At 39.0% G+C, this 22174-nt stretch overlaps 10 protein-coding genes, 1 non-coding gene and 2 further genes across 11 annotated transcripts; 9 read left to right on the forward strand and 4 right to left on the reverse strand.

Annotated features, from left to right (window-relative positions):
• Positions 1-990: 990 nt before the first annotated feature.
• On the forward strand, positions 991-2118 carry GID8 (glucose-induced degradation complex subunit GID8; the record flags this gene model as incomplete). The annotated part of the gene is made up of 1 exon (XM_003647231.1): positions 991-2118. One exon carries the CDS (start codon positions 991-993, stop codon positions 2116-2118), a length of 1128 nt encoding a protein of 375 aa, XP_003647279.1.
• A 135-nt stretch (positions 2119-2253) lies between these two features.
• Positions 2254-2979, reverse strand: ERG29 (Erg29p; the record flags this gene model as incomplete). Its single annotated transcript, XM_003647232.1, has 1 exon — positions 2254-2979. One exon carries the CDS (start codon positions 2977-2979, stop codon positions 2254-2256), a length of 726 nt encoding a protein of 241 aa, XP_003647280.1.
• A 1099-nt stretch (positions 2980-4078) lies between these two features.
• Positions 4079-4639, forward strand: Ecym_6063 (uncharacterized protein; the record flags this gene model as incomplete). The annotated part of the gene is made up of 1 exon (XM_003647233.1): positions 4079-4639. One exon carries the CDS (start codon positions 4079-4081, stop codon positions 4637-4639), a length of 561 nt encoding a protein of 186 aa, XP_003647281.1.
• Positions 4640-5051: 412 nt separating this feature from the next.
• On the forward strand, positions 5052-5513 carry Ecym_6064 (the record flags this gene model as incomplete).
• Positions 5514-5597: 84 nt separating this feature from the next.
• Positions 5598-6446, reverse strand: REC114 (Rec114p; the record flags this gene model as incomplete). Its single annotated transcript, XM_003647234.1, has 1 exon — positions 5598-6446. One exon carries the CDS (start codon positions 6444-6446, stop codon positions 5598-5600), a length of 849 nt encoding a protein of 282 aa, XP_003647282.1.
• Positions 6447-6778: 332 nt separating this feature from the next.
• JLP2 (Jlp2p) lies at positions 6779-7357 on the forward strand (the record flags this gene model as incomplete). The annotated part of the gene is made up of 1 exon (XM_003647235.1): positions 6779-7357. The coding sequence occupies one exon, from the start codon at positions 6779-6781 to the stop codon at positions 7355-7357; it is 579 nt and encodes a 192-aa protein (XP_003647283.1).
• A 220-nt stretch (positions 7358-7577) lies between these two features.
• RRB1 (ribosome biosynthesis protein RRB1) lies at positions 7578-9146 on the forward strand (the record flags this gene model as incomplete). Its single annotated transcript, XM_003647236.1, has 1 exon — positions 7578-9146. One exon carries the CDS (start codon positions 7578-7580, stop codon positions 9144-9146), a length of 1569 nt encoding a protein of 522 aa, XP_003647284.1.
• Positions 9147-9461: 315 nt separating this feature from the next.
• RIC1 (Ric1p) lies at positions 9462-12470 on the forward strand (the record flags this gene model as incomplete). Its single annotated transcript, XM_003647237.1, has 1 exon — positions 9462-12470. One exon carries the CDS (start codon positions 9462-9464, stop codon positions 12468-12470), a length of 3009 nt encoding a protein of 1002 aa, XP_003647285.1.
• A 307-nt stretch (positions 12471-12777) lies between these two features.
• COX12 (cytochrome c oxidase subunit VIb) lies at positions 12778-13026 on the forward strand (the record flags this gene model as incomplete). Its single annotated transcript, XM_003647238.1, has 1 exon — positions 12778-13026. The coding sequence occupies one exon, from the start codon at positions 12778-12780 to the stop codon at positions 13024-13026; it is 249 nt and encodes an 82-aa protein (XP_003647286.1).
• A 1102-nt stretch (positions 13027-14128) lies between these two features.
• Positions 14129-14201, forward strand: Ecym_6070. The gene has a single exon. It is a non-coding gene; the product is annotated as a tRNA-Ala (tRNA).
• Positions 14202-14328: 127 nt separating this feature from the next.
• Ecym_6071 lies at positions 14329-15314 on the reverse strand (the record flags this gene model as incomplete).
• A 156-nt stretch (positions 15315-15470) lies between these two features.
• MLH2 (mismatch repair protein MLH2) lies at positions 15471-17627 on the forward strand (the record flags this gene model as incomplete). Its single annotated transcript, XM_003647239.1, has 1 exon — positions 15471-17627. One exon carries the CDS (start codon positions 15471-15473, stop codon positions 17625-17627), a length of 2157 nt encoding a protein of 718 aa, XP_003647287.1.
• Positions 17628-17758: 131 nt separating this feature from the next.
• On the reverse strand, positions 17759-21655 carry POM152 (Pom152p; the record flags this gene model as incomplete). The annotated part of the gene is made up of 1 exon (XM_003647240.1): positions 17759-21655. One exon carries the CDS (start codon positions 21653-21655, stop codon positions 17759-17761), a length of 3897 nt encoding a protein of 1298 aa, XP_003647288.1.
• Between the last annotated feature and the right edge of the window lie 519 nt (positions 21656-22174).

Genomic DNA, 22174 nt, shown 5'->3' on the forward strand with positions numbered 1-22174 from the left:
TAAAAATCAGCGGGGAAGATAATAAAAATGGTCCAACTTGTTGACTAAGAATCCTAATAGTATCTCGATACCATATCCAACGAAATCATCGTTTTCCTTTGCTGTTGCTATCTCAAAGGGTCATCTTGCCCTTTACAGACAAGTCTACAACAACAACAAAAAAAAAACGGTTTGGGGGTTTTGCTGCTGCTGCTGCTGTGCTGCAACTTCTACTGCATAGATAAAAATCCCTTGAATACGTCCATCATATTCTTATACGATATAACAGCTATTGCGACGGTTCTAACGGTTTTTTTATTTAGGGAAACCATCTCATACTACACCTCTAAAATACATAGCTCAAATATTATTAGGATCTGCGCTAAATCAAGTAGATGTTTGGTTGAGCATAGGAACCCACATTCTATGAAGATGACTTTGATTAGTTTTTGTTATTTAACGGACACATAGGTGTGACGCTGACGCGCGAATGACGCAGAATAGATTATTGCATTAAGAGATTGCAAGCCTTCAGAGGTCTACTGATAGTGATAATGGTCTGTTAGTTTTGTTTTATTTGCTAAATCAAGGATATCGGGTTGAAGGGGAGTAAAGTGAAATGTCATATATAGCAATAATCTGTATAGCGTATACAGTGTATAATATTAATCAGCTATCGCGGGAAGAACAAAATGATTTATCGTCGATTTATATATGTGATATGGGTGTGTGGGTGTATTGATGTTTAAAAAATGTAAAAGGGATTATTTAGATAGATATGCTCCTAAGTCACCTTACTTAGTTGAGATAAACAGTGGGAATTCATTGTTGTTAACGATTCGGGAGGACAAGAAATACATAAAAGACTGACTGATACCAGGGGAAATAGGTATATAAGCTTTTTTTAAGAAGAAATATAAGGCTTTCTTTTCAAGTTGGAAATATCTGTTATATTTTGTGATTCGACAGAGAAAAGAAGGGGGAGAGGAGAAAACAGGCGTCTTCGAAAGTATGACAAAGTTCAAGACGGTTTATGAGCGTAAAAGCTTTTCCAAGCAAGAGTGGAATGAATTTGTGCTTGAGTCTGCGTTGCCGCATGCTGTAGTGAAGGAAAATTTGAATCAAGAGAAGATTGCAGAACCGAGTATCCCTTTATTGTTGCTTAATTACTTTGTGGTCATGGCGTATGAGGAATCTAGTGTTCGGATGGCTCGGGAATTGGGGTTTGTGAAAAATAATAAGGATGCTAATGAGTTCAATCAGATCTACAAGATTCGTGAGAGAGCTTATATACGGGAGCTTATTAAAATGGGGGATATTCTGAAGGCCATGGAGGAGATAAATGATAAATTTGGTGTGGAGACATTAGAAATTATAGATACAGGGTTATCAAGTCCTCGAAGTAAATCTCTGCAGGATGAGGATCTTCATTTCAAGTTGTTGCTTTTAAGTTTGATTGAAATGATTAGGCACCATCACCAGGATCCACCGAAATCAGAAGAGGAGTCTAATATGTTTATATTGGACTTGATAGAATATTCGCAGGAAAAATTGGCAACAAAAGCAAGCTCTAACAAAGAATACATGAAGGAACTAGAACTAGTGATGACATTGTTACTCTTTCCGATGGAATCAGTGAAGGATGACGATGGTAACCGGATTCGGATCCCGAAAAGTCTAAAGAGGCTATATTCTCTTTCTTTGAGATCTAGGATCGCAGAATTAGTTAACAGAAAACTACTTCAGCGGATTCACCCACAGATATCGATGGCTGGTACCCAAGGTAAGTACCCGGACCTCTTGGGCAGTAATATCGCGGAAAAGAATTTTGCGCATTTCAATGATCTTCTAAAGTCCAGGGTAAAAGAAGATATCTCATCAAATTTTACTAAAGGCTCGTTATCTGGTATCAAAGATGCTCCCGATGGGCCTTTGAACAACAATGCGTGGATGAAAGCAAACTGGACAAGTACTGGTCGTATGCTTCAAGATCATGATGCGAAAAACAACGCGCAGGAGGAAAGACTGCATATAGAATATGAAGTAAAACTAGTTCAGGTAATGAAACTATGGGCATGGTGTGAAAACCAATTGCACAGTTGTGATGTGGGGGTACCCAGAGTCGAGAGTGCAATATAAAATATAAAATATAAAATATACGTTAGAGAATTGCAAGTTCCACAGAAAAGAAAGTGTAAAATAAAATAATGCTTGGAAGATCAAACAGATAAACTAAAAAAATATGAAAATGAAAATTATTACTTGGTTTCTATATTAAACGAAAAACTTACAGTTTATAGTATCCCCTGTTTCTATTTTTAAAAAACACAACTGTACATCATCAAGGTTTGTAGGCAGTTCCTCATCAAAAGTATTGTAGATTTTAACACTTTTTGAAACAGTGAAATCTGTGCCTTTGTCCGCAGCCAAAGTACGGAATATTTCCGTATCCTTGAACAAATGGTATAACCTTCTTCTCAATACCTTCAACGAAGTCCCAAATTCCGGTCTTCGCTGATCTTCGAATTCTTCAGGGGAAAATTCAATATGGAAATTTAGAAGCTGGCCCAGGCTCCGCGCCTCATCTGACCCGTCCAGTACCCTGCAGTTAGCATACAAATGTGCCACATGAACCGGCTTGGAGAAAAACTTCTCTCTGCTCTCAAACTCTTCAATCACAATCCCTGTCTTTTCATCCAAAAACTCTCGGCCATGATATGAATCATCCAGCACTACCCGGTGATCTTTCAGTGTCTCATTCAGCTTGCGTCTCCTCAGCTCCTCATACGTTTCCTTCTGTATAAATGTCATTTCAATTGTTATATATAGCTCATTAATACAAGCAAACGCTCCCATGATTATTAAAAACAACGTGATCCGTGAGCTCACTCGCTCTTCCGTATATTCCTTCAGATATGGGATTTGCCGCAGCCACTTCAGAAGAATATCTTCATAATGCCAGTATGCATCACGCAGAAAACCCAACGTCGTGATTAACATTGCGCTTCGTGCCGTCAACCTCTACCTGGCTATACTTCAGTAGCTCCAAGTACCCGAAACTCCAAATACAATCTAAAAGAGGCACTGGTTTATTTCAGAACTCTAACTTTCACGTAGGTCTTTATTCGGTAGGTATGTTCCAAAGTAGCCTAACTGTAGAACATTGTGGACAGTTGGCCTGCCGTACTCCATGAGCTGATCTAAGAAAGAGCCATCGCACCCATGTGTGTACTGGGCGGAGCAGTAGTTCCACTGGTGTCTAGTAGGACGATTCGTGGTGTAGCATTGCGGGAGACAAATTACCTATACAGTGCGTAGATAGATGTGTTTGTGTGTGTGTGTGTGTGTGTGTGTGTGTGTGTACGGATGGGATGGTTAAGTGCGAAAGAGGATCACGCCAATAGTCTGGATCAAGTTTAAAGTATTGTTCAAAGACATAGCGAGAGACGCCTCACTGCATTGCAATGGTTGTGTATTTGAGTCGGAGGAGAGTGGAAGGGGCCGATGGGGAACATCGTATTCCAGAAACGTGCCGTGGTCACTTTGATAGGCGTCTATTAAAAACCCAAGTATCTAAGATGGTCCGCCATGGCCACGCTTTGCCTCCTTCCAGAAACTCCTCGTCACAACTCCTTAAGGCTCCTTGAGCGTGTATGTAACAGTAGATATGGTTACTTTACAGCAGCAGCAGAAGCAGCAGCAATATTTAGAAAGAATTTCTCGGCGTTGTAACACTGCCTTCGAGGCACTAACGACAAAACGTCACCAAGGCAGGCTTTTTCTTAAAATATGTGGGAGATTCCGAATAAAGCAAGTAAATCGCTGTTGAAGCCAGCGTGAGGGAAAACAGCCGATCTGGACGCAGGCAGTCCACTTCCCTCTGTGAAGGGATGTTCTATATTGAACAAAAGCGTCAGTGAGCAGCAGGCGTCAAATTCTTGGGGTAGTTCTAGAACCGTTAAAAGAAAACGTAGGCGCAAACATTTCATCAGAAATAATATAAAAGGTGTATGAATTGGTCAGTTTATCTGGTTCACAGAATTTGCAAGCCAGGGTGCAGCACACTGAATCAAATCAAACAAGCAAGCAAACAAGTAATATGAAATACGTCGATTTTGTGATCTTAGCTCAAGTCCCACTATTAGCTTACCAGGGTGTGCTCGCTCAGGCGCCTGTTGCCAGTGGAGCGCAAAGCAGCGTTAGTCTATTGGCTGCCGGTGCAGCCGCTGCGGATAGCGGTGCCTCTTTATCTCCCTCTGCCCCATCCACTGCTGCTAGTGCTAACAGTGCATCTGGTGCTAGCAGTGCATCTGGTTCTGTATCTGGCTCCGCTATAACTGGCAGTTTAGAGATTCTCACGGTTGGCGGCAGTGGATCTGCTCCGGGCGCTGCAACTACCGGCTCTTTGTCCAGGTCCGCTTCAGCTTCAGGTGCTGCTAGTAACAGCACAGCTGCCAAGAGTTCGGCTTCTGGTGCTGGCGCCTCTAAAAATGCTCCAACGGCCTCTGATTCTGCAGGTTCGACTGTCCTTCCTAAATCATCTGCAGCTTTAAATCAAACTTCAAGTGCAGGCTCTTCTAAGGCTAGTTCGGGTGAAGCAGGCATGCTAGCTGCCCCTGTCGCAGCTGGTATTCTGGCTGTCGCAGCTGCTTTAATCTAATCTCCTGAGCGCGTGATTTATTCCCCGCATTGTTTCTGTGAATGGTATGCAGCTTATTTAAACTTAGGTTGTTTTACAACATGCGATTTTAGATTAGTTCGGGAAGTTAAGCAAAAAAATATTGGATTTAATCATACTTCGTTAATAACTTATGCTGTTGTTATAAAAGGACTAGTTGGAAAACTAGTATGTTAATATAGCCGTAACAAACTTTATAAAGGAAAGCATGCAGTCAACTATTATTAATATAACAAACCTGTTCTGTATTTTGAGTTGTATTTCGCTGGTGGTATGCCAGCGCAATGTCTTGACTGACACATTGAGTTTTATCGTGAATGAAGACTATGAGCGTATACATGACACTGGCAATAACACTCTTAATTTAAAAAATCCAACAGGATGATTACAGATTATGACGAGTTGGTGCGAGGCTACAAGCTGCGTCTGCCAATGAAGCGTTCTTTCTACAGTTTTTCACAAACTTTGCTTCGAACGTGGTGTCATATATTTCTTACCTTGACGCACAACTTATGACAATTCCGCAGCCTGTTGCTGATTATTATTACCACATGGGTTCAATGGATAGTGACGTTTTGTTAGTTAGCGATATGGCACAGTCTTTTTTGAAGATTTCAAAACATTTATAACAGCCTTCCCATGGTATCCTGCCATTCTCCAAATGGCTTCTACAACTACAGTATATGTCCCTGGTGATTGTATGTCAACTGGTTCTAACCCCACTTCGTCGCAACTTGGAACCGGAAAATCTGATTTCTCTGAGAGTAAGTCTTTGGGTGAGGCAGGAAACTGTGCCGCTAATCGCGAACTTTACATGGTTTTGGGGGTTTTATCTCTTTTCACTCTCATACTCTGAGCTCACCTTGTTAAGTAAGCGCTCCACCTTGTCAACCTGTGACCTGTTGTTAGTATTAAATGCAAACATATTGCGATAATTTTTTTATAGTTTTAACTTTAAGACACATACCCATCTCATGAATTCCTTATCTTGTAGCATTTGTGTTATAAATTCTTCGTCAATGTCTTCAATCGACTTAGTGTTGGATAATGTAATTGTTGAGGGATTGGTTTCCTTGTGTAATCCATTATTAAGACTGCTGAAATTGTCTTCTCTGTCAGTCGAATGGGTAGTGGACTCCATACAATTAATGTTTAGTATATGTGACTTGTTCGTTGGTAGGGGGGTGCTTTGGGAAAGTATTAAGGGATCTGCTAGATTCCATCCCAAATTCTGCGAACACTGGGCAGTCCAATTTAAAGTTTCCAGCTGTGAATATGGGGCAGATTGGTTGGCACAGCTGAAGTCGAAGGCTCTGTTGTTTTGTGTGCTGCTGCCGCCAAACATTACAGGCGTCTTAATAGCGGCAGTGTTTTGTCTGGTGGACATTGCATTTCTCATAACGAATCCAAGCTTACTCAACACCTCTTTGGTCTGTAGAAATTCGTTACCAGTAATAAATCCAATCTGAAATCTTCGTATGAATGTTTGGCTTCCTTCTATATACAAGTATTTACAAGATATTGAAGGAGCTTTGAAGGAAAACTGAACAACATCTCCTTTAAGCGGAGTGGTGACTTCTTCAAGTACTTGCAGGTTGTTCCAATTAACTGTTATTGATAGTAGACCGTTACTCTTGTTCGCTATTTTGAAAACAAGATTATCCCTCATTGGAAAATGCTTCCACTTCTCAACCATAATTGGTGCCTTTGGAGAATTGAATCCCTGAGGTGCTGGCTCCCAAAATGAATACTGAGAATACTTCCTGATAGGTATCACAAATTCGTTCATCTCTGTCACTGGTTTGTTGTATCTTCGCCGCTAAGTAGTGGTAAGCACAAGTTATAAATATCTTAATAGCCGCCAAGTTTTCACCATCTAGAAATAACATACAAAAAGCACATATAAAAACAATGGATAGACTAATAGGTTGAAGAACACTCCAAGGATGTTGGTTCTTAGCATTTAAGTTATTTGTCTGAATTATTGAACCAATGGGGGTTTTTATGTCGTAAAGTGGTGGTCGATACGCTGTACCCGTTTGTGAATAAAACTCGGCCCATTTTTGGTTCAGAACTTTTACTGAACTTAGCTCTTTCTAAGGCATAGATTAATAAACTAATATGGTTTACTTCTTCCGTTCCCAACCAGATGTATTCCAAACCCATTACTCGATTATAACAGGTAAGGATAAGCATGAAAACGATTTGTTAATTAAACATGGTTTCAGAGATCTGAATTACATCTGGTTCCATACCGATCGGTACGCTAGCGGACACATATATCTTCAACTTCATGCGAACCAGAAGACCATAGAAGAAGTACCTAAGGAAGTAATTCAGGATTGCTTACAACTTTGCAAGTCTGAATCAAAAGAAGGCAATAAACTGTCTCAGTGCACAATTATTGGTACTCCATGGCACAATTTGAGGAAGGCAGGCTATATGAAGCCAGGTGAGGTCTCATTTAAGTCAACCAAAGCAGTAAAGAAGATGGAATGCTTTGGTAGGGACAATCAGACCCTTAATAAACTGAAAAAATCGAGAGTTGAGATAGTTAACAACGTAGAGACTCTCCTTCATGAGGCCAAGCGAAGTAAGGACAGAGAATATCTCAATAAGTACGTAGAGGACAATCGCGAAAGGTTGCTAGAGGAAGAAAACCAACGAAAACTAGCCAAAAGAAAACTTAAGAGACACTAACGAGTCTGAAAATCTCGATGAGTCTTTGAACTCCACATTTTAGAACTCGTGAACCATCTATGTATGCCTTGTGAGGATACATTGGATAAGCTTGAATTCACGTGATATAAATTAGCTTTGTCGTTCAGGCAAAAAAAATTTTACGTGATGAGATGAGCTAGTTTGTATATTACGATTAAATTCACTACTTGAAACTTCTACATAGACCTTCATATTCCCAATGTCGAAGAGAACTGCGTCGTCTAACGAACTTCAAGATAACACCAGCAGGGTGGTTCAATCCAAGACTGCTTTGGAATCAATTCCTTCTTTAGCTGATGGAGATGAAGACATTGAAATGAATGATGGAGATATTGGTGAGTTCGAAGATCCTTATGGTGACGACTTCGAAAGTGAAGGAGAAATCATCGAAGTTGACGACGAAGATAATGAAGATGAAGATATTGTAAATGAGGATTTTCTTGAACAGAAGCAGCAAAATGCACAGGAAATAGTTGAACAGGACCGTAACCAAGAACAAGACCAGGGTAAACAGTTGTATTTGCCTCATTTGTCTAAGCCGCTAGGGCCTGATGAAGTTTTGGAGGCTGATCCTACCGTTTATGAAATGTTACACAATGTGAACTTGCCGTGGTCATGCATGACGCTGGATATTATTCCTGATCTTTTGGGCTCTGAGAGAAGAAATTATCCTCAGTCAATTCTCATGACGACAGCTACACAGGCGTCAAAAAAGAAGGATAACGAGTTATTGGTATTAAAGATGTCACAACTAACCAAGACTCTGGTTAAGGAAGAAGAAGATGAAAATGATGAGGAGGAGGATAACGAAGACAATGACTTGGATCCTATTATCGAAAATGAAAGCATTTCATTGAAGGACACTACCAACAGAATTAAAATTTCTCCTTTTGCAGCTGAATCACCTGAAGTGCTAGCAGCAACTATGAGTGAAAACGGTGAAGCTTATATTTACGATTTAGGTCCTCAAGTTAAGGCTTTTACTTCTCCCGGTTACCAAATTCCAAAAACCGCCCAAAAACCGTTGCATTCCATTAGGAATCATGGCAATGTGGAAGGTTACGGTCTGGATTGGTCTCCTCTAATCAAAACTGGCTCCATATTAACAGGTGACTGTTCTGGTAGAGTCTACCTAACACAGAGAACTGCGTCTAGATGGGTTACAGATAAACAACCATTTACTGTGGGTAATAATAAATCCATCGAAGATATACAATGGTCTCGGGCTGAAATGACCGTCTTCGCTACATGTGGTGTCGACGGTCACATCAGAATCTGGGATACTAGGTCCAAGAAACACAAACCAGCTTTGTCTGTTATGGTTTCTGACACAGACGTTAATGTCATGAGTTGGAACGAAAAGATTGGCTATCTATTGGCCAGTGGTGATGACAGCGGCACTTGGGGTGTTTGGGATTTAAGACAGTTTTCTGCTCAGAATACCGAGAAAACTACACCTGTCGCACAGTACAACTTCCATAAGGCTGCCATTACATCTATCAGCTTTAACCCATTAGATGAATCAATAATTGCCGTTGCGTCCGAAGACAACACTGTCACTCTATGGGATTTGTCCGTCGAGGCTGACGACGAAGAAATTAAACAGCAAACTGCGGAAACAGCAGAATTACAGCAGATTCCTCCACAACTGCTATTCGTACACTGGCAAAGAGATGTCAAGGATGTCAAGTGGCATAGACAAATTCCAGGTTGCTTAGTTAGTACCGGTACTGATGGTTTAAATATCTGGAAAACTATCAGTGTCTAGAATTATCGACATTGAACTTATATTATATATTAATGGCATATACGTAAAGCAAAGCAATAGATATAAGGTTCACCTACATTATGGTTAAACTGTCAACAACTTGAACCCCAAGTATTACCCTCTAAATACACTAGCATGTCAGTTTCATTATGACTAATTTCAATTGGCATTCAATGAACAAACAAATCATACATTACGGCTTCCAGATTTCGTCGTGCAACTTAAGGTTGCTGATTAAACCCAATGTTACACCGGTCGGTGTTCCTAGGTTATGTGGGTTGATTGAGAAGTTAATCCTAGATATTGGACTAAAAAATGAAGATATGGCCATTCGAATCTTACCAATGCTTTCAAATACCCAAGGATTTGCCCACTCCGGATTGTTCTTCAGAATCAAGGAATGAAGAGGAAGCTGTTTTACAACTAAAAATATTACCACAATCGAATCTACTTGTCGTGTTAACGAAGACCAAGGTGTTGTTGTATAACTTGAAGCCATTTTGTTTAATTGGGTATCATGAAAGGGCGAAAGAGTCAATTGGAAACTTTGGTACTAACAGGTTTGCAGTCACGAACCTCGGTTATGGCGAGAGAATAAATGGCATAAATACTGACTCCAGTGACACAGGATCTAACTTATACAAGGGTTATATCTGTTTTTATGTGATTACCAGTGATAATTATATGTTGGTATACCAGGTGTTGACTAGTAAGAATGCTTATACTACATCTAAGGAATGCGGGATTCCTGTTTTTGATTCCCAAAGGAGATACATTGAAGTGGAACAGGAATTGGTTTCTGAATATGACAACGATGCAGAGCTTTTGATAGTTTCTGATAGAAATGATTCTAGTAAAATAATCCAAAATGGGTATGCAATTGACAAGCAGAAGAGAATTTTACAATTTTTAATGAACTCTGAGGATATACCTGATGAATTACCTGTAAAAAAGTCAGAATTACGCTTAAAGATTGTTTTAAAGTTTGATCATAAAATTAAAGACGTGTTGGGGGTTTTATCTGGAAATGTAGATGATAATGATGATCAGGAACGTTTGATTGTACTTTTCAACCATAGTTTGCAACTATTAAGACTTTCGGATTTCAAATTAAAAAGTAACACACCGATTGAGATAGCAGAAGGCATTGATATTTCAGTAGTGGATTCTAGTTTGTATGTGACAACGCAAGATTCTGATTTGAATGTGTCAATTCATGAAGTGAATTTTGAACAAGAGAGTTTAAAAACAAAGAATCTGGAACTAAGTCTGCTAAATTCCAAATTATTATTTACTGCTCCCGCTGAAGATACGATTTTATTAATCTATGAAAATGACCTAATATATTACAATTTCTCTACAGAAAAGGTAAGTAAGCATATGAAGGTCCAGGCAAAAATTAAAATGTTTAAGCAAATCTGCGCAGATACATTTATTATCCTAATGGATGACAGTAACATTAATATTGTTACTTTTTGGGGCAATGTGTTATTCGCCTCAAATTTTCGTAACTCTAAAGATTTAAGCTACAAATTTACGGATATTGCGTACATTGATAAGACTCTTATTATTAGCACTGATGATGGGCAGTTGTTACACTGGCCAATGTGGGAAGAGATGGATACTTCGGCGAATAATGGCAGGAATAGTGCCCCATTTATACTTCAGAATCGAAATAATGATGTAATGTTGTACTCTCCAATGGTGGGAAACATAATGGAATATAATCCCTTTCAATTGATCAAGCTTCCAACGAAGACGGTTAATAATTATATCTCTTTAGTGAGAATCAATAGCCCCCAAACTATGTTGGCTATGCATGTTGCAAATAAAAACATATTGCTGATTAATATTTTACACACTGGTCAATGGTTAACATTCCCAAATATCACGATCTTGGATTGTCAATGGATTGGCAGCCATTATTTGTTGTGCCATATTTTTGCTAGTGAAGGTGAAGAGTTACTTCAATGTTTTCACTTTCCTTTACAAGTCCACAATTCAAATAATTTAGAAGAATATTCTATTTGGGATTGGCAAATTCCAGAGGATTATAGAATTGGTCCTATTTTTGCCAATACGCTCACTTCCTATAAGATGGTAAAAATCAAGGGTAAGCGGGATGATATGGCTACTGATACGATGTTCAAAACTGCGGAAGTAATTATTGTTGATAAAAACAATAAATTTGTTGTTTTTGAGGTTATTTCCACAGTGCATTCAACTGTAATGAATATCATTCGGCGATTCCATCTTTACAAGAAATATTTGCTTCCAGAGAACTCTCTCAAATATTTGAAGTGGGTGGTTTCACTTAAAGGAGGATTTTTAGCACTAATAAACCATTCTATTGTTAAAATTGAGGAACAAGAAACTGATTACTGTAAAATAACACCAGTTCTAGAAAAGGTAGAAAAGATATTAGACTACTCGAGTGATAATATTTCCCTAGTAGTGGAAAACCAGTTTATGGTATTCCATCCCTCTGAGCTGTGGGACAATGAACAACCTTTTGTGACTCTTCCCATTTCAGAAGATGAATACCCAATGACTGTAACAACCGAAACAACCACTATGCATAACTTACATTGCTACTTCCGTCCGCACGTTACCAAGCTTGTTGCCAGCCATTATATATATCTGGATCAAATCGTAGCAAGGCTCTGTGATGACGGCGTACCAGCGGAAGATATTAACACTAAGTATAGTAGTATCAGACACTACAAATTTGCGTTGGAAAAAGTTCTATCTAAAAAGGTATTGGACAATGAACCTTTGGATGGTATACTGGAGCTGATAGATGTATATGATTTAGAAGGTCACCACCATAAAAATGTTGCAAAACTAGAGATTGTGAGCAACTGCCTAAGGAAAGTAGAAACCAAACATTGGAACTACCTGTTCCAAAATTTGAATCTCACACCCAGAGATTTATTAAAAGAATGCACTGAAAATGGAGAAGCAAAGATCCTGGGTGTATTGTTAATAGTATTCCTAAACTATGACGACAGCGATCAATTGTTTTCAAGCAATCTCACTGGCCCTAAAACCACTGCCAAAAAGCAGAAGAAACCTAAAAGCGATAATAAGCATACTACTAAGAGTAGTAATAACAAGTCATCGTCCACAAGTCCTGATGCACTGCAGCACGAAGAATTGATCAAAAGAGTTCTAAAAATGCTCGTAGCAAGCGCCAGCTCCAGCTCTAAACCCCAAGAAGCCCAAGAATACTGGGAATTAGCCCTGCAAATAGTAAGATTTGTCAAGGCTTTCGATAAGCAGAATAGTACAAAGCTATTATCGATGTGCCTCGACCAACTATAAATCGTTAGCACCTTATATCTGCATCTACATCAACCAAACCAATGGGGTTCGTTTAAACTCATTTATTTGTCATGTGATTTATGTCCAATCACAACCAGTTATTTAATCACAACGTATTTAACGATGCTGACAGTATATTCAAATTTTCCAAATTGTAACGCCACCAGAAAACTCTTCTACAAGCTACTTAATGTCCTGTTCGCCTTAGAGCTTTAGTGGTACTTACTTCTGAGGACTAATATTCATATTTGTGGTTGATTACCAGTGACTCTTAGTCTTTTTTTTAAAATTTGAGGGATATTAAGTTATGTCTGAACAAACTGAAAATCAATTACACACAGTTGGCTTTGATGCCAGGTTCCCCAACCAAAATCAAACTAAGCACTGCTGGCAATCGTACGTCGACTACCACAAATGTGTGAATGCTAAAGGTGAGAACTTTGTCCCTTGCAAGATTTTTTTTAAGACTTTTTCTTCCTTGTGTCCAGTTGATTGGGTCGAAAAGTGGGATGAGCAGAGAGCAAAAGGTGTGTTCCCGGGTGATATTCAACCTTAAGTTTCCTTGATAACTGGGGGTTTTCTAATTACACTGAATCAAAAAGCTGTGAGCTATCCTTGATGGATCTCTTTATTACGGTATAATTCTATTTTTTAATATTTTTCATCCTGTAGATGCTTCTTTGTCAATGCAGCCTATTATATGTTACTGTCGCTGTTCAATTCATTGACTGGAGTTTCATCCCCACCGTGGCACTCAGAATTACAAGGACTTCGCATCCCCTGGCAATCTGTGAATGTATTTGGAATTGGATGGGAATGTCTGTTCTCTAAACCAGAAAATGAATAAGTGTATGAAGTAGAGTGGCAAACAAAATAGTATTAGTTTATTTGTATAGATAAATTAATGTATATAAAAGAAAAACCATATCATTATTATTTAAAGGAAACTAATTTACGTGGGCACCATTTCGTGGCCCTTCTTCTTGGCATTGATGCTTGAAAATAATCAATGCCTAAGCCTTGCAATTGGGGGAGGGGAGGGTTCCATACTACTAACAGTACTAATTAACCTTTTTAGCATTCTCCATGTTTATATGTAACCCACTCAGTTGTCCTATTTATACACTATTTACTCCATACATATAGGGCGATATATATAATGGGCGTTTGTCACGTGATCAGAAAAGGAAGATCATCATTGATCCTCAGTTGTTAACAATGTGCACAAGACCGATTTAGGTCATAAGCACGGCTTTCCTCATGTCGAGGGCGCTATGGTTGGTCACGTGATGGCCGAAGATATTGTCACGTGCCGCTAATACTTAGGTTGATGATCGTTACTGCTTGTGTAGTCTCTAATCTGGCTCAACTACCCTCTGGGGATCTAGCTGGACCTATATCTAATCTAATCTAGCTAGCTGGGGTCTCCTTATATAGTTTCTGCTGTCCTACCCGGGCTCACTTAAAGCAGTCATCGGTGGTTTCACACTGACATCTTCAAAGTGACTATCAGCCTCATAGTCTGCTGACAGCTCTGATACGCTGCTTCTTGGCTTGGTTATCGTTGTCTCCTAGCTTCTCTTTTGATTTTACGACATATATTACACGTGCCTCGATCTATCATTATTACCCTTTTTTTGCGACTTGTAAAAGGCTCTGGGCAAATGGCGCAGTTGGTAGCGCGCTTCCCTTGCAAGGAAGAGGTCCCCGGTTCGATTCCGGTTTTGTCCATTTTTTATGTTGATATTTCTTAATCCCATAAGAGAGGTGTGCTAGATGGATCAGACCCACTCTTAAAAAGGCTTAGATGTGGCCACAGATTACCTCTTTTTCGCTGCAATAGCTTTCATGTTGACTGTCATCTCAGTACATAGTTGTCGTGAAACAACAAATTCTGTATACTATAGAAATTCGGCGCTACATATTGGCCACGGCCAAGTTTGAGAACACAACGTTTATGGCAGCTCTCATTCCAGCTATAGTTTGAGTTGTTGCTTATCTTCAAATTTTCAGCGTAATCTTCGTCATCCTTCTCAGCATTTAAGCCCCCAAAGTAGCCGTAATTGTCGGTTCTATCTATTAGGATACCGTTCCAACCTGCATTAGATGCTCCTTGCATATCGTCCACACACTCATCGCCGATGTGCCAACAGGAAGCTCTCAATTGGTCCATACTTGCTCCTTCTAGCAACAATGTCGGGTATTTTTTAGTCAAATCATCGAGTGCCAAGTCATATATCTTTCGATCAGGTTTAGACACTTCTAGATAATATGGAAGGTAGATATTATCTGCAAAATAGTCTATTAACTGTAGGTTTTTCAGGAGGTCGATCATCAGAGGGTCTGAATTGCTAATGATCCCCAATTTAATATCCGGATGTTCATTCTTTAAATTCTCCAGAAATGCATATACGTCTGGATTAACCGAGTATGCTTGCGTACCAGAAAACATGTTTAATATTTCTGTTACAGCCCCTTCTGGTATCGTAGTTGGAGCAAATACTCCTCTAACTAATAGCCTCCACCATTCACGAGGGGTGATCCCTGAATGCTTCCCGTAATTTGGATAGTGATATTTTAGATCCTTGAAAACTAAACATGGGGCAAGAAGTTGTTAATAATATGTTGACACAGCGATACATCGACTGTCTAATCCATACCTTTGGGGAATCTTTCGGCTAGTGTTTTAGGAGTCGTTGAGACACCATACTTGGCTCCCACAAGGCTGTATTGCTCCATCACCGGGATAGTTGTTGAGTACACGCAATTATGGGCATCGAACGTAATGACCTTTGGAGGAAGGCTCTTGAACTGAATAAATCTAAGCCTGGTTGGGGATACCATTTCTCAATCTAGCTGCCCTGCCTTTTGGCTCCCTTTCTGGCTCTTAGCGGTGCGAACAACAAGATAAACACGGGACATAATCGAACTTGAGCTTAAAACACACTCCGTTATATATCAACTACAGGCCATTACCAGTGCACCAAAAGGCCCTATAATATGGGCATCAGAACATTAGAGGGCAACTCCAGTTGGAAAGCTATCTCAAGCTCATTTATACATACACCTCCTTCAGTGGTGAAAGAACTACTAGATAATGCTGTTGATGCCGGCGCCTCCAACGTTTATGTTGATATAGACGCTAATACTGGCGGCTGTGATTATATCGCTGTAAGAGATGATGGCGTTGGTGTTGAACAATGTGATAGGGCATTAATGTGTCTAAACAATACAACTTCCAAGATCTCGAAGTATGAAGATTTGAGATTCTGCAGTAACATGGGATTCCGCGGCATTGCTCTGTTTACCATAGCATCCTTATGCAACCAACAAGGTTCAATGGAAATTGTAACAAGATGCAAGAGTGAACCGCACGGGTTTAAATGGCAGGTTGATATCAATGGTAAAATAAAGAATGATCAAATAAACATTGTACCCTTTCCTAAGGGAACTAGTATAACGATACGAAAACATATGTGTGAGTTGAATACAAAGCATTCCGCCGCGTCATCCAAAGCGAAAGTCTCACTTGAGGAGATCTCGCAGTTACTTATCCAATACTCTCTAATATTCAGCAATTTGAGATTTCATTATTATCTGGTTTGTTTGGATGATCGTGGTCGTGTATGTCAGAGAAACTTACAACAACATTGTGACCGCAAACTATCAAGTCTAGCAGCTTTGGCAAGGTATTCTGGTGTACAAAAACCAGAAACTGACCTGTTTGAGTTTGGTCCTTTAACTCTTTCGAATGGTGTAATCGTCAGCGGCGTTCTTCCTGTTATGTTGGGAATCACAGAAACGGTTAACAGAAGGAGCATTAGAGTTGTGTCGATAAATAAAAGATTAATGACACTTTCTTTGTCGGTGGGCCAACAAATAAAGAGTACTCTCTCTGATTTATATCGCGCTAGGCTACTTTTAGAACCTACAATGTGGATTGTTAATTTAGAATGTAAACCGTCGTTGGTAAATGTGGATATTGAACCAGCAAAGAATAATGTTGAAATCCATGACTTTAAAGATATTTTAAACAAATTTAAGATACTTCTGGGACCCATAATTGAAGACTTACATGGAATTCAACGTCAGAATGGGGAGATGATGATCCAGCCATTAAGTTCATCCTTTGATATCTTAGCTGATGATGAAAATGATGATATTCTCCAAATTTTGCACACTCCTCATTATTCAACCGCCAAGGCAACCTCTAATCGAAAAATCAATGCCGATATAGAATCCACATTGTATGAACAATCAGTTTCTTTAGCATCAAATCCTCACCATACTACTCAAATGCGCACAAAAACATCAAATAACTTCACCCGCCCAAATACAGGCTGTTCTGATGGTAGTGAAGCTTGGGCCACTACGATGTATGATAAGGATTCTGAGTTAGGGGAACCAATCCGGAATAGTGGTAGTGATCTTCCTTCGTCTCTAACTTATAGATATAGAGAATTGCCTGATGATGATGAAGATATTGAACTCTCTAAAGAAGTAAACCTCTGTAATCCATTTATTATTTCAAGAATGAAATCTAATAGAACAACGCTACTAAAAACCAAGCAAGAAGGCAGCAGTGAAACAGTCATAAATAGCTGGGACAACATCGAGAACAATAGATATGAAGCTAGCCTATCCAACTGTTCATTTAACATTAAGAGGCCCTTGAACTCACTACAGCCTGTTAATCGGTCATCTGGAAGCGTATTTCCAGATTCAAAAAAGCGACGGCAACTGGCTAGCTCTCAGTTAGTTCAATCAAAATTACCACTTATAACTAGGACGGCTACTAGAAATACTATACAGAAGGAGAAGGACACAGTGTTGGATCTTCAAAGCACTGATACTGCTGTTGGAAATGATACTACCTTAGTCGAAGAGACTATAAAATCAAATGCCATTAGAAGATTAGATACGTTCTCAGAATATTCGAATAATTTTACTTCCAGAATATCCTATGATCGAAATAATAAAACACTGCTTAAACTATCAAAATCTATTTACAAGAAAGAGATGACTTGGTTATTTCGAAAGGGGAACCCTACGTTACCGTTAATCGACTGTGTTCAAAGAAAAACAGAAGAGCTGGATAGTAACGTGGATTTAAAACTTGATCAAACAGCCAGTGGATGGTTTATAATCAGCATATAACACGACACATATGTTGTTCAAAGTACTAATATGTATGATAAAGTTTAATAATATACGTTTACCGCATACTTAATGCAGTGCATTAGCTATGATACAAGTAAATTGGAATATTTCAGTTAACAACTCTATCTTTAGTAATTATTAAAAAAGGCGTCATTCTTGGCAGAACAGAAGGCATCAGAAACTTCAATGGCCTCATATGTACCTTGTAAACTCGTAGTGACCTTGTACTCATAGGAATATATATCTGATACCTTATGAGTTTCAACTATTTGGGGTCTTCTGCCTTTCTTGCCATCAACTTCCTCCGTACGAACATAAGTCAAAGAAAATGGAGGTGTGCCTTCAAACGAGAACAACACTTCAGCTTGATCGCCTTCATGTATGTCCTCTATCACATTGTCTCCTTTCGAGATGATAACAGATGGAATTGGATGTATTACAAGCGATAGTCTGTCGAATTCAGATTTCTTACCTGCTTTGTTGAAGTTCACAACACACTGCGAAGAAGAATCTTGTATAGAGTTAATAGAGATAGTACCTGGTTCACTTGCAAATCTCACGAATTGTGTTGATTGCTCTTTGGACTTTAATTGTATTCCGTTAAATTCGTATTTTATTATGAATGGAGCGGCCCCATGGAGTTGATATGAGACATAGTCACCAACACAATATTCCATAGTTGGTTCCATTAGAACAATTTTTGGAACATCTGTAACAGAGATCAGTATGTGATTATTTTCGGCAACAATATCGTGCGTACAGTCATTCCAATCTACTACCTTCTCGATACTAACAATATGATTACCTAACTTCAAACCTTGGTATAATAGTTTGTAATTAAACGAATCAGAAGTAACGTTATCCATTGTAAAATAGTCACTTTTTGAAGTGCTCTCATGGTAAATGCTGAAAGAAACGGAATATGGTCCTTTGCCTCCACTGAAATGCAAAGGAATTGGATCTAAAAGTGCAGGCTGATCTAAGTTAGCCAAACATGTTCTGTAAGTTTTACCTCTGTCAGCAAACCTAACGTTTGGTAAACGATTAACTGTTTGTCTGATGGTGACGTCCGAGGTTTTAATGTTTTGACTACTCAAATCTTTTGGAGTGTAGTAGGAGTCGTATACTGCCTTGATGGTTAAAATGTATTCACCAGGTTGCTCATTTGGAAGTTTTAAGGATGCGTACTTTGTGGCGACTTGTATTGATTTAGAGGAGATTTGGCCGTTGGGTGATGTCAATTCATACAACACTGTGAATGGAGCGGATCCGGCCAATGATAGATCTACAGTTTCTTCGAAGCCTTGGCAAACTGGTTCTTTGACAAAATTTAGAGGATTTAATTTACTGATTTTTTTGTGCTTGACAACAGAGAATTTCGGTTTTTCAAAGAAACTGACCTTGTGTACGCTATTAGACTCGATATTACCTTCACAGCCTTGATCTCTCATCGATATCAATTTAAAGGAACCCTCATCTGTGACTTTTAGGGCTGGTCTGTGATTAGATTGGAACTTAGTTTCGTAAACCCCAGCAATATCACCGTGTTTGTTTAAATGCTGATATTTAACAGTAAATGGGGGCTCTCCAGACAACCTTAATGGAAGCGAAGCAGATGCTCCTGCTTTGATTTTCAATTCATTGGCAGTAGAATCCAATAAACTGAAACCTGCAGTTGGTACGTCTCTCCTAACGCGAAGTCTAGCATCATTTCCACTTAGCGGAACTAAACACTTCGAAGAATCTTTAACTGAAATTAAAGACAGTATGTAGTCACCTCCTACTTTAAACTCAGGAGTGACAATCTCATATTGGTAAGATAAAATGTTATCCAGATGGTATGACGTCCTCTTGTTAGAAGATGTTTCCACGATATCATAATTTAGGTAAAAAGGTGGTTCGCCTGTAAACTTTAATGGAATCTTGCTACTATCACCCAAGCACAATTTGGAGTCATGCGTAGCAGCAATTAAAGCATTTGCTTTAACCCTCATAGAAGTATCAAATGTATAATCTGATGATGGAAGCAGCGGAAGTGGTTCCTTAAATAGAACGTTGGAAATTTCATCGAAAACAATCTCGTAATGTCCCTCACTAGATGGATTATAACTATATTGATTTCTAGCACCTTGAGAAGTAAACTGCTTTCTTTCATGTAATCTACGTTCACCTTTTTCCACTTTGAAAATCTTCGCTGTGTAATAGAATGGAGGAACACCTGTAAAAGTCAGATCAAAATTCAGACCAACCTGGCCTATACATTGGTCTAATATAGGGGTTGCTTTCACACTCAGCTGAGGTGGGATTGGTTTGGTGATCAAAACAGTTGATTTACTCACTATAGCGCCTGTGCAAAACTTAGACTGAATGGATGTTAGGGTATATGTGCCTGGTTTATCAACTGCAAGTTCAGCACCGGGTTTAGAAAACTCATGTTGAAACGTTGAACGTTCATTTCCATATGAGTATGTAATGTTTGCAACATAAGGAGCACCATGGGCAAAATTAGTGGATTCTACTGACAAGACCAAAGACCTTTTAGTTCCTGAGTTAGGATTGACTTTCTCGTCTAAGGAAGCACGAGGCAAATCGTGAACATTAAATTTGTATTCTAAGTCGTATTTGTTGCGCACTTCAGATGACAAACCTTTGAAATCCATAGCATTGCCTAAACCATCAACTACCTGATCAATTGAATAACTGTATACACCATCATTGTTGACAAATGATTCAAGGTTAATATCCACTGGGTATATTCTAGCCCATTTCAAATCTTCAATGTCTTTATTGGAGAAGGACTTTCTATTGGACAACAAGGGCGATTCGAAATATTCTGGTTGCAGGGAAGAATCTATAAAGTTAAATTTATCGTTGTTAGTTGTTTTCGTATACTTTAATTTCATTGGTGGGACACCAGTAACTTGGATGGTGACGGTATATTTATCCCCTAGACATTTATCTTCCGGGCCAACTCCACTAATTGTAGCTATTGGACAATGTGGGACAATCAATTGAGGCTTGTAGATTTTGAGTCCAATGTTATTAATATCAACAATCTTTTTCAAAGTGTAGAAACCAATTTTTTGCAAAGGAACTTGTAAGTAAAGTATATTGGGATCAAGTTCATTTTTGACTTTCATCTTTACCAAATCTTTCTTAGTCAAATTGAGCAATTCCACATCATTAGAATAAAGATCACGATATTCTAATTGTAAAAAATTAATTTCCGAAGTAGAATTAATCCGAATTGGCACTTTCAAGTCAGTGATCGCTTCATCCATGGGTAAACAATAGGACTCCTGAAATGGATTGAACATAACCGTGTTTTCCGGTAAAATTTTGATGGTATGTGCACCTTTAAAGTGCGAAGATCTATCCATAATTTTCCCATGGCTTACAGATGTTCCCGTCAAACTTAGCTCCTTTTTGTTATATTTGCTCCAGGTAGAAATTAGCAATGACATAAATGGGAAATTTTTATCATTAGATAATAAAACGGTCAATGCTATCATAACCAGTATCTGCGCAAAGATAATAAACGGTTTAAAACACAACTTGGGAATTTTGAAGCTGGGCAAAAAGTACAGAAACAATGAGTCAATAATGGCATATTTCGATATAAAATTGAATTTTGAATTTGTCAATAAGAAGCCGGACACAGGCAACCCAGATTTCAACAAAACCAGGTCATACAGTTTGTACGATTGAATGATTATAAATATCAAAAAAGTAAGCGCACGCTGACTAGGCACATCAAGCACCTCGGGACTTATAAGCGGTTGCTCTTGAAACGAAACAGTCGATTCTGTCTGGTTTTCTGGCAAATAATACGTTTTATCTGATAGCTGTGGTTCCAACTTCTTGTCTGACGTTTCAGGTTTGAAATTTTTGTGTGGCAAATGCGACGTGAACGATGGATCTGGATCAAAGCCTGACGATTTCCTGTATAACTTTTCATTTTGATTCAGAGTATCCCTCCAGGAACGCTTCGCCTGTGGTATATTGTACCTATGTCTCGTGTCCATTATAACGGGAACCGCGTCCTGTCTCCAAACTTATAAGGGTAATTGCTTACTAGTGCGGGAGATCCTCTTATTACTTGCTTGTTTTCAAACAGATTAGATGATGAGATCTCAGTTCTTTACTCACGTTGTTTGTTTGTAATGTCGATACTCTTGTTTCTCTCGTTTCTTCTCGCAGTGGCGTTACCCGGTCCTTTGGATGTGGTCACGTGATGTAGAATATAACGTTCATTTTAATCGACGATATTTCCCCTATGGCTGGTCCAGAAGATCATCCACCCAAAGTGACATTACTTGGTGAGTTTCCTAGATAGGGTTCCGATAACGCCAGTTGAGGTCCCAATAAGATCTGGATTAGCAGCGGCGGGCCCCCCTCTCAGATCCCTCGGTCAAACCGTTTTATATTATGGAGTTAATTGTTCATCATGACGCTGCAATAATATAATTTTTTGAAATTGGCAGTATTTTTGTCTGACTTTATACCTTAATTTACGTTTCGACATAATACAAGATACTATTTAC

This window comes from Eremothecium cymbalariae, chromosome 6 (genome assembly GCF_000235365.1).
Source record: "Eremothecium cymbalariae DBVPG#7215 chromosome 6, complete sequence".
Taxonomy (NCBI): domain Eukaryota; kingdom Fungi; phylum Ascomycota; class Saccharomycetes; order Saccharomycetales; family Saccharomycetaceae; genus Eremothecium; species Eremothecium cymbalariae.